The sequence below is a fragment of the Poecile atricapillus genome, chromosome 2, assembly GCF_030490865.1.
Source record: "Poecile atricapillus isolate bPoeAtr1 chromosome 2, bPoeAtr1.hap1, whole genome shotgun sequence".
In the NCBI taxonomy this organism is placed as follows: Eukaryota; Metazoa; Chordata; class Aves; order Passeriformes; family Paridae; genus Poecile; species Poecile atricapillus.
In genome coordinates, this window is record NC_081250.1 from 70,217,364 (window position 1) to 70,233,900 (window position 16,537).

General features: G+C 40.4%; 2 protein-coding genes across 5 annotated transcripts in view; both read right to left on the minus strand.

Annotated features, from left to right (window-relative positions):
- Positions 1–763, minus strand: part of TNFRSF11A (TNF receptor superfamily member 11a) — a 29,233-nt gene extending 28,470 nt beyond the window's left edge. The window contains exon 1 of the mRNA XM_058833197.1: positions 307–763. The gene's annotated coding sequence lies outside the window, so the exon portion shown is untranslated. The remainder of the gene's footprint in view (positions 1–306) is intronic.
- A 6,652-nt stretch (positions 764–7,415) lies between these two features.
- The window catches only part of RELCH (RAB11 binding and LisH domain, coiled-coil and HEAT repeat containing), a 76,952-nt gene continuing 67,830 nt past the window's right edge, over positions 7,416–16,537 (minus strand). For 2 of the 4 annotated variants that reach the window (XM_058831849.1, XM_058831852.1), the window contains 2 exons: positions 13,309–13,379; positions 7,430–9,235 (listed from right to left, as the gene is read on the minus strand). In XM_058831849.1, the coding sequence (XP_058687832.1) occupies positions 9,115–9,235; positions 13,309–13,379 (192 nt within the window). In that variant the 3' untranslated portion in view covers positions 7,430–9,114. Of the gene's footprint in view, positions 9,236–13,308; positions 13,380–16,537 lie in introns of all 4 variants that reach the window. The other 2 variants (XM_058831848.1, XM_058831847.1) reach the window with 2 other exon arrangements.

Here is a 16,537-nt window from a genome sequence, read left to right on the forward strand (position 1 = left end):
GGTCGGGGCATGCATTCCCGGTCCGTCCTTGCCGGCCGGGCCATGCATCCAGCTGCCCTCAGCCCCTTCCCTCGCTGTCCTCTCCCCTGGAATCGCTGCCTTCTCCTCACGCCCCCGGTATCGCCTGACACTGCCAGAGGACATCTTGGGCCTCAGGCAGCCTCCCACCTCGCCCCCATCCGCCCTGGCTGTGCCCCCGGCACTGAGGAAAGCTCCTGTCCCCTCTCGCTGCCCGGGCAACATGTGGGGGCCAGCCTCGGCCTTGTGGCACAGCTCGAGGTCCCCGTCCCTTCCCCCTCCACGTACTTCAGCTGATGTCGGGAGCTGGCGGACGGGATTGCTGCCAAGAGGGGAAGAAAAGCGGAAGATGTGCCTTGGGAGCTCTCCCAAACCACTCCACGCCGTTCCCGGGGCCAGTCCCTGCGCCCTGACTCGGAACGCTGCAGGGTGGCCTCTTGACCCCCTAAAGAGCCTCGGCCGGCAGCCCTGCGGCAGCCGCCCTGCCCGGAGGCGAGTGGCTGCAGCTGGTGGCGTGCCCGGCACGGCCCGCGATGGCCCTGGTCTCACAAAGGGACAGGAATCCTCTGTGGTGCGGCACGACGGCCCGGGCTATTTACACAGGCTGAGGATCCAGCAGGGCTGACCCTGCGGACACAAAACCTGACCTGTGCTCACATGCTGAGAAATAAGCTTGGGAGCATGTTTCTGACTTAGGCAAAGAAGGAAGTTGTTCTTTCACTTATGTATTTAGATTTAACCCTTGACCGGGAAAAAACCTAGAGTTTATTTATGTTTTCAAATCAATAAATACATTTAAACACAAAAGATGAAGAGAATATTAGAAACTCATCCTTCCTCGGTGTTGTCTGATTTTTACTTAGAGGAACGATATACTCAGGACAGAAACAGCTGCTGAGCTTTTTTCCTCTAGCTAGTAGAAGGCCCGCCTGCACAGCAAAATGAAGCTATGACCTTCACTTCTCCTCTACATAGTTTCCAGAGGGCCATAAAGCCTTTTTGATCTCCCTAAAGTTGCTTGACCCCTGCAATGTCCTCAGCAAGCGCTGGGCCCTGCCTGATTTGTGCTGAAGCAGGTCCTGCTGGCCTCATTCGCCTGCCTGGTCTCTCACACCACGTGGCTCTTTGGGCACTGATGGCCCCGGGGTGAGTTTAGTGCTCCACCTTGGGCTGTGGCTCAAAGCAACACCGCATGATGTGCCTGGCTTGGGGCCAGTGGTTGCTCCTGATACCCCCAGTCTTCTGCAGGTGACTGGGCAAGGATCAGGCTGATGGGTTTCAGCAAGCCGTCGAGCTTGCAAGTGCAGTGCAAGAGCCCTGTCACCCTGCTTGAGGAGTCAGGGTCTCACCACACTTGGGTTGGACAGGCTGCTGGTCAGGAACAGAATTGAGTTGGGAGTGAGGAGTAGGAGGGAAGGCCACAGCACCCAGCTTGTTTGGTAGGCAACAAATGCAAAGCCAGCTTCACTGGGGCTTTGCAAGGTAAGGTGTGACATGTGGAAAGGTGTGTGCCTGGCTGCTGACACCGGTTTTAGTCCCGGTTGGTCCTGGAGAGAGCCCACTGAGAGGGAGGAACAGAACCAGGGCAGGATCCTTCTGCTGGAGCCTTGTCCACCCATTGCTGAGAACATGCAGCTCTGTGCCAGCCGGGAGGTTTTAAAATGTTTGTGTTTATGGTACAAGGAAATTCTTCTTTTTAAACAGAACAGTCTGTTAAGTCTCTTCCCCTTTTCACATTTAGCACAACACCAAGGCTATAGGCTGTGTTTATTTACCAGCTGCTCATTCTAACCACAGATTTACAAGAGCAAATTCTCACGAGCAGTCAGATGTGTTGTCAGCTTGCTCTGAAGGTGTCAATTGAAGAGTTTGAAGGCATCGAGGGAAGCCAAGCCCTGTGCAGCTCAGAGGAGCTCCAGAGCAGTCAGTATTGCACATCAGCTCAATTACTTATGCATTCTCACCCCTGATCCTGCCTGAAATATTTCTTGTTTGAGCTGAAATTTCTCTCATTTTCTACCACTATGTGAAAACAGCCTTTTTTTGAAAGCTCAGATATTTTCCTCTGAGTTAAATTTTATGTTTCTGAGCCAAAACCCACAGAAGCCACTACTGGGTGCTTTACAGTCTTAATTATGGATTGCAGTAGATTGTTAGAAACTAAAATGTAAATGCTATAAAATATGAACCGGGGAACATGTAGCACTGTCAATTCTCTCACACTTATCACATATATCATTCTCCATAGCACAAATAAAACCTTAACATTTATACCAAAACTAGTTTGTCCACCTGTTTCAGAAAATTATTTTTTTTCCTTTACAGAACATTATTTTGTCAGCTACCTTTGCAAAGCACCTGTTCTGAATAAAATCAAAATGCTTGAAATATTAAGGTTTCAGACTTAACAGTGACATTCGGGTGCCTCTTGTTTCCGTTCACATGCTGTGGCACACAAGCATAAACTGGACTAGCGTTTGGGAAGCTCTTATGAAAGAGGAGAGATGGAAAACCCTGTGCAGCCTTAGAGGTGTGGCAGAATGAAAATAATACCTTGGATAATTCCAGGATCCCTTCTTTGGTGATGCCTGCCACGGAAAACAAACCGTGAGCCCGGCTGACCACTTAGCAGGGCTGCGGTCAGTATGGATCTCTTCTTACTTCCTTCCTAGAGAGAGAAAAGTGGGTATTACCTGATAAATGCTATTCTAAAAGAAGCACATCAATGTAACACTGCAAGTTTTGTAGCTTTGTGTGAAAATCAAACCCCTTCAGCATCAGTGTAAAAACTCCTCTTTTACAGGAGCTTGATAAATGGCAACTCACTCCCAGCCAATGCCTGAATTTGTTTCCCATCTTTCCAAAACTTTCAACCCAAAAAGTAAAGGCCAGGAATGTTTTGGTGGATACACCAGGGCATTTGAGCAGCACCTGTACATTCATTTTCACGTCCCTAGCTGTTCCTTCACTTTATCCATGGTACTGAACTCCCCTTACCTGCACACGAACACCAACACCTTGTGATGCCCCCTCTCCCCAGGAGGGAGAACCAGGAGGCTCTGTGTTAAATCCAGGTCTTCAAAGCGATGTGATGGAAACTTGGGCAGAGAAGCAACACTAAAAGGCAGATGGTTGCACCCTGGGAAACCTTTCCACATGTGCAGGAAGGCTTTGAAGGGATTCCCTTGCCTCTCACATGCTGTCGAGGGATAGAGGATGAGTTGAAGGGTTTTGATCAATCACGATCAATTTTTTTTCTTTCAATTTGTGTCACAAAGATTTGGGGTTTCAGTCTGTGGACTAAATACAGGCTTTGTAAGTATGAGCACCTGCCTCTCAGCAGGTGAGCTAGAAAGGCAGTGCAGTGCAAAATTAGAGTTCTAGGAAAGATCCCTCTAAATCAGGGGGATGCCCTGCAGGGCAGAGGGGTCGCAGTGCAGCTTCTGGAGTACCAGCAATCCATGCAGAGAGTCTGCCATGGGACCAGGGAGAAAGGCTGCCTTCACCTGCCTCATCACCCTCTGCAGGGAGGGAGCCCTACTGTATGACCCAGCATGTGGAGCTTTCTACACCTGGAGAAAAAATGTAGAAAAATATCTGGACATTTTAGCACAGGAGGCTCTAGTTTTATTTGAGAACTCTAGCTATTAAAAGAAATCAATTAAAAAAAAAAAAAATCTATTGTTTACAAAAAACCCCAAGCCATACACAAATTCATGTCATCAACTTGAAACTGTTTTCTTCCTGTGCAAGCCAAGTTTCCATAGTGTTCTTTTGCCCAGTCTCCCTGAAATTTTCAAACACACAAATATTTCCTATGGCAGAGCAACTATAATAAAGCTCCTTAGTCACACTGGTGTGGTTTACACAACACACCTTTTACAATCCCACAAAAATGTACCACTGCTAAATGCCTGTCCGAAAACCTCAAGTCCACAGCATTCAAAAGAAAAATGCTCTCAACCACCCATCGCCAGTACGTCAGATATTTGAAGTACGTGCAAACAGACACTGAGGTGATAGGTTAGCACTAGCCACTGTGGCAACAGCTATGCCTGCATACTCCTAGGAGGAAATACAAAGTCATGGTGAATTTTTAGCTTTGATGTGTGTAAGATACCTGTTGACCTCTAAGACCTGAGTCATAAATTCATCCTTAGGACAAGAGCAATACTGGCATGGCCTGGGGAGCTTGCTCTACCCAGGATACTCCTCAAGCCCTGGAGATGAGTCTTTAAGGCTGGCTAACACCTACCAGCAGGGGGACTGAGACCCTAACTCTGTTGCAACACCCCATTACCAGCTCCCCAGAGCCACCCTGCCATTTTATCTAACAGCACACTTAATGATCCCAAACTCCTTTGAAAACTCACCTGATTGAGATGACTCAGATCAATGGAGTACATTCATTTGTCAGCGAGGGATCAAACCTAAATGAACCTTTATTGCCTATTAAACATTGCAGCTGCTTCTTCCCCTCCCCTTGCAGTATATTTAAAAGGAAGGTGCAAATGCCTGACAGAACAACCCACATGATCCTATAAGGCACATGCTCTACTACAGCTGCTGTCATTTCAGCAGGACTCCACTGTACTGCCTCCATCTCCTGAAGAGGCCTCTCAGGTGTTGTGGAATGGGAAAAAACCTCTGTGAAAGTACAGGGCAAGGAGCAGCAGCACAAGGCCACAGTCACAATAGTTTTGGGAATGGCAATATTCAAATATGCAGCAAACAGCCCTATTAGCAAACAGTGTTTAAATGGTAGAACAAACAGCCTTCTGCTTCTGTGGGATGGTGAAGTCAAGAGGGTGCAGACCAGCCTGACATGGGGTGACTGAGGGAGGCAGTGGTGAGCACATGCAATCCCAGTGCTGGGAAAGGAACCAGACTGACCACTGCCATGGTGTTGGCCCTTGACATCAAGTGGCGAGTCACTGTTTCAAGTCACTGACTTCTGCAGTAGAACTGCTCATGCTCACAAGTTTCTAGGAAATGGAAATCTTCAGCCTAAGGAAGTCTTTGACCAAACTGGAAGCGTGATGGATGCTCAAGCTCAGCACATAGTGCAGATGCCTCCAAAGACAGAGGCTGTTTGCTGTTTACCACTGACTTGCCTGGTACAAACTCTGTAAGCAGAATCATCTTTTCCTGCAGCTTACTTGTATGGATGAAAACTGGCCAGCATTAAACCTAATGAAACCTTAAACCAGCTTTTAAGCTAAACCTTAGAAACAGCTTCTCTGGAAAAATGATTACTCATTCATGGTTACTCATCTGGATTAGTTCACACACAATATATCGGTGTACGCTGCTGACATCCAGGACCTGAGCAGCTTTATCCAACAACCACACTCCTCTGGGCCTTTGTTAACCAATTTCATAGTCTAAACAAAATTAGCTATGGATCCAAATGTATTTACTAGAAACATTAGCTAAATGCACTCAGAAAATCAGTGAGTCAGTTTCCTTGAAATCTTGCCTTCACTCCTGTTATTCATTAGCACTTACATTTGACGCAGGAACTTTTGTGATTCCACCTTGCACCAGTGCCATGCCAATCAGTTTGCATTATCAACACATCAGTGACTTTCTGCTCCATGAACCTGTGCTGGTACCTTATGGTTTACTTAAATATCTTCAACACTAAGCTCCATATGGGAAATTACTTAAAACATTTGGGATGCACTGTATCCATCTTCATAAATGCACTAAAATATAGAGCCACTGACGCCTGGAACAGAGAAATGCCATTAACAGTGTCACAACAGAGAGAGTAGAAATATCCACAAATCTACTTTTCTGCAGAATCTTTTTGAATCATCTTATCATCCCTATGTAGCAATGAATTCCCATAATATATTACAAAAACTCTTCTTTGTCCTTCACAACAGATGTTTTTCATGGATAATTTTTAATCGTTCAATCCATCAGCTTCCTCACCTTCTCTAGCCTCAAATCCATTCAAACATTGCTTTTAGTTCTCCTAACCAGAATATACTTTCATGTACAGTAATAGCAGGATTGTTTTTCTTCTTGGTGCAGAAGGGGAGTAGGAAGAGATTGACAGAATCTTGAAGAGGACTGAGCAGCTTTTCTTAAGGAGCTCCCTTTATTCACCTTGCTTAAAAGAGCAATTTGCCTAATTTAGAGTTCTAGAAAACAATCTCTTTCAGAACAAAATATAGGCATAATATCAGTTAGCCTTATGCTTAATCTACAGAAAACATATATTGTGGCAGCCAGGTACCTTCAGCCTACTGATAACTTTTGTTTAAGAACACAAGAGTCAATATTTTAAATAAAGACACTAAGGTTTTGTCTGAAATTTCACTAGGGGCAGCAAAAAACCTTTGACATTTAAAGCTAACAAGTTGAAGAAGTTCAGGCAACAATAATAAAGCAAACATTTAGGTTTTTTACAGAATCCTTACTCAGGCAGAGCCATAAGCAACTGAAGACAACTCTTAGGGGATGACCTGCTTTAACAAACATTTTCTCCCAAAAGGTTCACTTATTTTGAATAGTAACAGAAAAGCGGGGCTAAGGTTAATTTAAAATATACTGGTAATTCTTCATTAAATGGGTCATACTTTTATTTTCCAGTCCTGAATGCTACAGTGCAATAGTTAGGAGGATTAATCTGAAAAAATCCAAATATCACCAACCCCCCCCCCCCCCCGCCCCCCATGGAACAACTTCTTGCAATCTTGAAAGTCTGTTCGTACTTGAAAGGTAATAAACATTTTCAAAAACTCCTGCAACCAACATACACTAACAGACATCTGAAATTTAGGAGGCAAAACTCCTGAAGACAACCTGGAAATTTGCTGCCTACACAGTAATTTTTTGACCTCAATACTGACTGTGCTGGTGCTTTCAAGGGGCTGGAAAGACTGGACCTATTACCTTATGGGGGTAAAGATGCTACATTTATACTAACAAACTAGAGTCTCATCCCACTTTCTCCACAGTTAATTGCTGTTACTGTTTTTTGGCTTGTGCAAATTTGCAAGTGTTCTGAACGCTGGATAAAGTTCAGTGTAGGTGAGCAGCCACTCTCACAGGCAGCTACCCTGCTTTAGAAAGCAGCAGCTTAACCATGGACCTGTTATTTCAGTCTCATGACTACAAACCTATCTCTGGCACTGTAACTGGTAGAGAAGTCAGAAAAGAGAAGGAGAATAAAAATCCAGAACAAAAGTGGCACAGGAAGGGCAGTGACACAGGAGACATAGGAGGAGACCCTGCATGAAAATGGCAGTAAAGCCACAGGTCTAGGAGCCAAGCACACAGAGAGGAAATAGTGCAAGTTCAGTCTACCACCTGCTATGTATAAAGAGTTAAGGCTAAACAATTTCTGTGCATTAGATGTCTCTCCTGTAACAGCTCTGTTGATGTGATTATCTTTTTCAGGGAAGAGCAGAAGTAACAAGACAAGGCAGGTATACAAAACTTTTTATTGACAACAGAACAATAGAGAGGAATGTCACCACTTCCCATTCCTCAGGAATGTCTCCATTTCACAGTCAGTCTGCTAAAAGCATACTTTCATGGTAACGAGCAACACGAAGGCATGGAGCTGTCTGTAACCTCCAAAAAAATGTTCCATCAGTGCAGTGCAAGGGGACCGGCGGTGCGCACGTGAGCAGCAGGCCCTGTCACAGCACAAACGTGGCTGGAACAGCATATGCAGAGCCGACAGGCACCCACATGAAGCAGTCAGAAGCCTCAAGTCATCTCCATTATCTCCATCTAAGGGTCACACAGGATCTGTTATTCCATCCATATTCTGTTTCAGGAGGGAATACTTTATTCCCTTGCTCTTTTTGCTTTCCCTGTCCTCAAAGACGTCCATACTTTCAGCTGAATGGAACTGTGTCAGAGAATGCCTGAGCTTTTATATTTTGCTACCTCATACCAGTTCATGCATGCACTTGAGTCTACTTTCAGAAGCTTACATTGACATAAAGAGGGGGAAAAAAAGTGCTGCATAAGAAGAAAAGGATTTAATTGTTAATGCTTCCTTGCTAAGAAAAATATTTGGTAGTTGAATATACTTCAATGTCATTTTTAAAAAGTATGTAGGCAGTCTACTTAACATTTTAAAGAAACTGCACATCAAACTAAACATAATTTCAAACACTCCAAAATAAAATTTGAACTGAAATTCAATCTAAACAACAAAATATCTTTAGTTTTCACAGTCCACAGAACTGCACACTGAGTGCAAGATGAAAGCTGTCTCTCTTCTGCATAAGGTTTCTTCTGCCTGCAGAACTGTACTGGGGACTCTGTGTAGTAGCTTGCATTTATTAACCTTTATTAATTTATCACGTTTTTCCTTTACTTAATGGATGCAGACTTGTAAAGTGCTTTAAAATAAAACAAAAACCCCAACGAAAGGAAAAAAAAAAATCCCTCAAAAACGCACATAAATGTGAGAATTTTATCTGAAGGACTTTGTACAGCATTTATAATGTCAGCATAAAGCATCTGAAACATGAGCATTCCCTGCAGACTGATGCAGTGCAAGCAGTCTCATACATTAGATACTGCAATTCCTCTGGATTCAAGATGCACAGTACTTACAAAAACAACCCTAGAAGTACAGACAAATGCTGGTGGCTCTTCCTCTTCTTTTTAGAAACATAATTAAAAAATCTGCATTACTCTCTCATAATTTAAATACATAAGTAATCTCCACTTTTATTACTTCATGACAATGACTTCAAATTTACATTATTTTAAGTACCGTCAGAATAGCTCCATGTATAATACAGATATTTGCTGATATCCTGTCAGAAAATAAAAAAAACAAAACCTTCCACTATATAAAAAAAATTATGCTGGAGAGACAAGAACACAGAACATGGACTTGGTACAGACTATGATTTCAGTTTTATATCAACCACAGTTAACCCAAAATTAACAGATACACAGCGATATTCAAAAGCAGTGCAAATATCTTTGGAGGTTAGAATAAAATTATACTACAAGAACATAAGACAGAAGAAATTAAAAGGCAAGTACTTCAAGTACAGGAACCAGTCTCTGTGAGGTCCACCTTAGTGTTAGCTGGGAGTTCCTATTCCCATCTTACTTCTTCCTCTGGAACACATTAGCCAACATTGCACCCGATGTAGTCAGCTGGCCCATTTTGTTCAAAAACTTGGTCTTTGTATCTTCACTCACCAGGCTTGCTGCAATTGACATCGAGCTAGGAAAGGAAAACATTTAGTGGCAAAAGACTACAAATTAAAAGGAACATTATGTTATTTTTTAAGTACCTAAATTGTCTTTGTGTTTCAGAGGTTTCAAAACCAAAAAAGACAAGTCTGTGAAGAACTGAAAACCTGTCACTACCTAGTCCATATATACACTGTTAAATTTATTATAATGTGCTCACAGTGCCTGTGAAAATGGTAAAATATTTTGTGCACACTAATCTTTAGTACCTTTGGATGTCACCACATTAGCATTCACTACCTATTGGGGAATTGCTATGTGAATAGTGACAATACCTCTGTGAAAGACTGGCTTTGCCTTCTCACCAGAAATATCAATCCTTATGTTTATTTAGTGTAAGTTCAACAGTATTAGTTCAGACAGAGACCTTTCTAACGCAAGTGATCTGCCTCCACCAGTGGCATTTAGCAGATGTGTAGAGACAAGCAAAAGCAAGGTAAGTACAAAACAGTGACCTCTCACCTTAGTTTCTAACTCTTTATTTTCCAACTACTTCCACATGAGCAGAATTTAAACTTGGTGAGGATTGTCAACCTAGTAACTCACAATAAATCTTTATTTTATATTACTTGATCAGCTTTCCTTTGATCTCCTTACAAATTTCTTGCAAACCCCACTCTGAGTCCTACCGGGTCAGCCCCTCTCTGGGTAAGGAGCTTTTCCTTCTGGTTGTTGTGAATGTGGCTCCTATTACCTGTGCTTGGATGTTCCTACTTGAGACATAATAGATAGGACAATGGAGAGTTCACAGGCTTCCCACAAAGCTTCCTGGACTGGAAGGAGCAATCCAATCAATGCTGAAGCTACAGGATGCTAAGCTTTGAAAAATATCTGGGGATATTATTATAATAATATTAGGGATATTGAAATTATCCCTATTATGTGAAATAAACAGATCTTATATTTTTTTAATTAACAATACAACAATGAGCTCAACTTCAGGTACATATAGCTGTTTTGCACAGTAGGAGTCATCTGTATCAAGACAGAGCAAATGTACTTAGCAGGAATATTAAAAAATATTCTATACTTCCTATATTTGTAGTCAAAATGGCAAGCGTTTTTCAACACTGGACAAGGAAAATTTTTGAAAACATTGCCACATAAATTCTCCCTTGTGAACTCAGTGTGGACTCTGCATTTAAAAATTATAGCTAAGACCACAAAATCTGTCTTACTGGCAAAGGCCAGATTCCAGGAATTGACTTTTCAGTCTGAAAAGTTATAAACAGTTCTGTTAGATACACTTGCATTGAGGAGATCAAACTGAAGTTAACTCTGAATTGTTTCAACAGAACCTGAAGGATTTATTCAAAGGTGGAAGGGAAGCACCCCGTACTTTCTCCCATTTCACACCACAAAAAAAAGGCCTTAGTGATAATGATTTCTGGTTCTTTTAAAGTACCTTAAAAATAAAAGGGAAGCTTTTCACTAAAGCTGTACTGTAGATTTGCAAATAGTTTAATTATAAACTTTTAAAGTGAAATATTTATTTCAGGCACAATCACTTAGCCAGACATCTTTGGCTTGATTAAACATCTCCAGTCAACTAATGAATCACGTATTTTCAGCTGATAAAACTCAGCAGGGAAATGACTGCTACAGTAAGATGGATGCAATTTCCTTTGATTTCATGATAAAGCAAGGGCATATAAATTATGTAAGTAACAGTTTACACTCATTATCAGCTAGTTAAGGACAAGAAGCTGTCCCAGACCATGAGGTATCCTGGACTTGTGTGCAGATATGAAAACTTACTCAGGAAATACTGTACATTCCAAGCATTAGCAACATTAAGAAAATAAAACTGCTCACTTCAGAATAGAAAGCCTAGCAACTAGTGACAAACCATGCTTTCATTAGTCTAATGATCCTGAATAAGACTGAGGAAAACAAGGAGTTCCATTGGCTCTTGAAACAGTTTGGGGGATATCAGCCATCTGATGTCAAAAATTAAAAAGTAATAATTGAGGAGTCTAGAAGTTCATGTTTTCTAATACTGTGTTACTGTAAACAGAAACATAATCCACAGCATTCTGCATATTTAAGAGTTTAAATATGCCCCTGAAGTACTTCCCTTACTGTGCAAACTGAATATTTAAACATAGCAAAAAGCAATATGAAATCAAATAATTTGAGTCTCACATCTTTAAAGAGTAATCAAAGAACCCAACAAAGCAATAGTATATCTTGCTTGAAACAATCACTCCTACAGAAAAGTCCTTGCATTTATTCTTTATGTAAAAAACAAAACAAAACTCAACCCACAAACAAAAACAGTGCATAAACATCAAACTTTTTGATGCTACATGAAGTTCTATCTGTTTTTTGGGGAAGCTCTAGGCCATAACAGACATTCCTGGTGGGCATTTTATACCAGTCAGTTTGTAATGTAAAGTTGTTACTCATGATTGAAATACCTTGTTAATTGGTAAAGAAAATGATTAACAGAAGTGGCTATCCAATATTAAAAAATGCAGAGTTTAATCTTCTGAAAAAAGTATTTCTTTGATCCTGTATTATTTGACCAACTTTTTCTAAAAGCAAGGGGAAAAGACAAGATAAGAACATCTTAAGATTGCTGTTGCACCCATTTTGATTTCTGTGTGTGCATTCCCATTCTGTTAACAAACCCTAGTAATTTATATCCCAGTCGCATTTAAATCCTCTGTCAAATATATATATTTGTCATTGAAATTAGGAACTGAAATTAGCGAGTGCTTAGCAAAAAACCAGAGATATTTATGTATATGAAAAGGTCATTTCTTCAGTGGTAAAATATTTCTTGTTAATTTTGTACAGTACAAGACTGCAACCATAGACTGATGTTGAATAACAAAGGGGAAGGCTAATTAAAGAACAAAGGAACAGACTGCCAAGACATATCTTTTTCACATCTTAGTTTTCAGCAGCTGCATTCTTAAAGAAAATACACTAGATGTTGTATGAGGTTTGCATTTATCTGTTTCTGCAATGGCTTAATAGGACTAACTGTGATTTCAAAGTATTTACTACTACTAAAGCCTGAAGTATTTTACTTGGTGTGTGAGAGACTGACCCTTTTTCTACTTTACATTTCTTCCATTCGGTTCTTGTACACATTTCTTATTTTAGTCATTCTCAAACTATCAGTTGCTTCCAGGATTATGGGAGAGCTATTTCCAGAAGTAAATTCTATCAGTTTGTTTGGATTGAGAACAGATTCTCTTTTCAGATACCTTCTCACATACTTCCTGGCAACACTGCTAAGGATTTATTAAGTTACGTAATAATCCACAAGAATTTACCTGCTGGCATGCCATTTCAGGCAATAAGCAGGCAACAGAGCACATACAACTCATCATAATGACACTGAGCATTCCAAATTCCACATCCAACGTGGGTCTGTTGGCCACTTGTGTTATCAGGAAGTGCACACATATGATACCATTACTACATGTGAAGCAAATGGATGCACATGCACTGTGCGTCTGCTGCCTCCCCGGAGAGCTGAGCTTACTCTGTTTGTGGAAAGGGTGTTTTACCAAAATGCAACACAGGCGGCATTTTCCCAAAGGCAGCCCAACCAGCACACCTAACTTCCTAACCAGCACACTCACACTGGGGTCAGGATACACTGGAGAAAATGTTCTCATGTGCACCAGTCATGTGCAAACCAGCACAGCAGCCTGAAGCAAGCCATTCCCAGGACAAGAACAATTCCTTCAGCCTGCAGGCTGCCATCCCCATGAGTGGCAAAGTGTCTGCTACATACATTGCTCTAAGCATTTAGGCCAGGCATTCCCTGATTTCTCAGAGTCAGGATAGAAATTTAAATATTGCTTTAAATTAATAAAAAAAATTAAGAACAAAAACCATCATTCCTATAAAAAGAGATGTTGTACCGTGTTTTACATTGGAGACAGAAACAACCAAAAATCCGTTTTCAAATACAGCATATGTCAGTGCAGGATTTCAGGTCACAAACCTTGGACAACATTATGGAATACACGCTGCAGAACACTACTCTGGAGGCACACAGAAAAAGGGAAGTGGAAGTCTTACCCTTGCGGTTCTTGGACGGTCTTGTTTTCCACTTTCTGTTCACATTCTTTTATCATGGAGCTCAAAATAACCTAAGACACATAAGGAAGAGAGATTAATGACATTTGACATTTTCCCTTTTACATTAACACTTCTTAAGAAATCTACTCTGCATATAATTCTGACATTAGCAGAACTGTTTAAAACGTTTCCTTGGCTTTTTTTCAAATGAATTTGAGTTCCAGTTATCTGATAATGCCTTGTGGTTAGAAACAACAAAAACGTTCAAAGTAACTTAAGGAAGAAAATGTTTTCCAAATAGTTACAGAAGTTCAGGACTCCCTCCTTTTCCCTCAGGCTTTTAAAAACAGAGCTAAAACAAACCCATATCTGTGACACACTATAACTTCATGAACAGTATGCATGAAAGAAAAAGCAAGGAAAGAAAAAAGTGTGATGGCATCCTAAGACAAAATCTAAATGGAAGCAAGTGCTAAAATCAACTTGATATTGTTGCACTGATATCTTCCAGAGTTCTTATGACTCATGGCTTTTCTTCCTTTATTTCAGCAATTAGTGTTAAAGGTTTCTGCAGAGTATTTAAGACTGAAAACACCTCCACACTGACATTTTTACATTTATCCAAAAATAAAGGAATTATTCCCAATAGCAGGCTTTTAAAAAAAACAATCATACAGTTAATTCATGGGACAGACAAATGACTCCCTGTCCTGTTCAAAACAGTACTGTTTTAACACATTAAGACAAAAGTGTTTCGAAACACGTAGGGAAAAAAGTTAGAATGCAAAGTATGAAACTATAAATATATACATATATACACATATATATACACTGTATAAATGGAAACTTCCTCTGCCACAGCTCAGAAGAAATCCTAATAGTTTTTTGAGACGCTAAACTTAAAATCTGAAAGCTACAAACAATTAAAATTAGTAGTCTTACCAAACCTGAATATATACAGCAAAGGAAAAAACCCATTTTCAACCTCTAAAATATAGATCAGTCTCTAATGGTTATTACCAACTGGTAACTATTTTTAAATATATTTGTATAAATTAAAATGCTGTTTTACATCAAGTCTGCAGTACAACCATTAATCACTGATAAGACGTGGCCTGGTCTGCAGATCTGTGCCACTGCTCACTCTATTTCTCCATAAGTATTACTTCAGCATTTGAAACATTTTAGGTAGCAGGTGCTACACACCCATGAGTGTTTCAGAGAGTGGCATTCAAACAGGACTACAACTCTTCCTGCTAAATTTGCTGTCCTCCATTTGCATAAAATGCAATACAAATACTTAACGCTTAGGAGTACAGAGGTACCAAGAGAAATACATTCAGAATTCTAGTGAAAAAACAAACTTTTAGTTCTGTATCAAAAAGCCCTGAAATTTCTAAGCACAGCTGTCATAATTTTAGCATTTCTACCTGTGAACCGGAGCTTTCTTACGTTTTTGTACATCTGAATCCAGATGTTCCAAATACCAACAATATGAAGTCTCAATCAAAGGGCAGAATAATTCATCAAGGACCCAGGATCATTTCAGTAACAGGATGGATTTCCCATCCCTTGTGCAACTCCTTCTGGGAAAGCTGTGTAATTCATGGATGAAGTAGAGCAATTCTTGCCTCTTCTGCAAATTAATTTGTAAATTTCTACACTATGGCTTTGCACATACTGCTCAGACCTATTCCCTTAGGTTCTCTTTGTTTGGTCATAGGACTGATTATGAAATCACATCTCCTTAAAGAGAAATATTTTAGAGCACTAACTCTATATTTAGAGACACTTAAGAGACTTAACATGCTGAAGTCTTATAAACAATACTGCTGTATATGGACTAAATATTTTTACCAAGTACTGACTCACTATGGCACAACTCAAATCCACTTTGAAAACCCATAGAAGGCAAGTGGAAAATGAGGAAGAAGGGACTTGACATTGAACTAGAGATGCTGGTAAAGTATCTGAATGTCTGCACAAGGTGAAATGCTTCCTTTAGAGATGAGAAGGTCTGACCCAAATGCCCAACTTACACTTTCATTTATATGAAAGAAAGGAAAACAAGTATGAGGTGAGGTGTGAACGATAAATGCTGCCAGACAGGATCACACAGGCCAATTCCACAATGTTACCCTTCCAAGACGAGCATAAACTCTGTACTGACGTTAAAGCCATTACAGCTAAGGCACTGTGATTTAGAAAATGTGTATTTGTCAAGTGATATGCCATTTGAATCATGAATAACACCATAGTGGCCAAAATAATAAAAAAAGGCTTAGTTCTGTTTATGCAAATGTCTAATTATTTGAGACAGTAAATGGCATTCACTTCAAAAAACATTATTTTCAGATAGAAGGTTTCCAAGATGCACACTAGAACTCACTGGGCCTCAGAAGCCTTTATCATGATGCTTACAAACATCCTATTGAAGTGGAAGCTGATCAAACATTAGATACCCATTTCTACAAAAAAAGGGATAAAAATTGTATGCCTGTAATGAGTTTTCAAACCCACTGGAGCAGGAGTAAATATTTTTAATTTTATATTGTTCTCTGGCTAAAAAACCAAAGCACTTGACATCATGTCTGAAGTCACTTAAGCACAGTAATCCAGAATGTGGTAATGGAGGACTGAAAGCTGTCTTTACTTACTGATTTATTTTAAATCCTATTCCAGACCTTAGTTCCTTCTCTCACTACAAGATTCAAACTCAATCAAACCCCTTGTTCTAATTCAGGGTATATTTGAAGTAAGTCTTTAAACCTTAGAAGTTACACTAACTTCAAAAATGAAGTAGCAGTATTTGTATCAGTTATGAAACTTATCAGTTAATGAAACTTTTGCCCACTGCAGCTTTCAGATAGATGTTTAAGACCTCCCAGTCCATCTTCCACCTCTCTCTGAACACAGAATATCTATCATTGCCACACCTCCTGTGCTGCCTGTGGTAAGGATGCAAAATTCTGTTGCCTCTGAGTGATGCTCAGGTCACTACTGTTCTTTCTGAACACGAATTCTTTCCTTTCAGGTTGAAAAGTTCCTCCAATAATAATATACAGAAAATAAAAGATTGATACTAAAGGCTTTTAGATGGAAAATGTAACTGGAAGAAAGAACTTTGTTACTGAATATAAGAACTCCTAGAGAATACAGTCATCTCAATTCAGTCACTTTTGCAAACACAAGGAAAATAAATTAATTTTCTCACATAAAAAGGAATTCA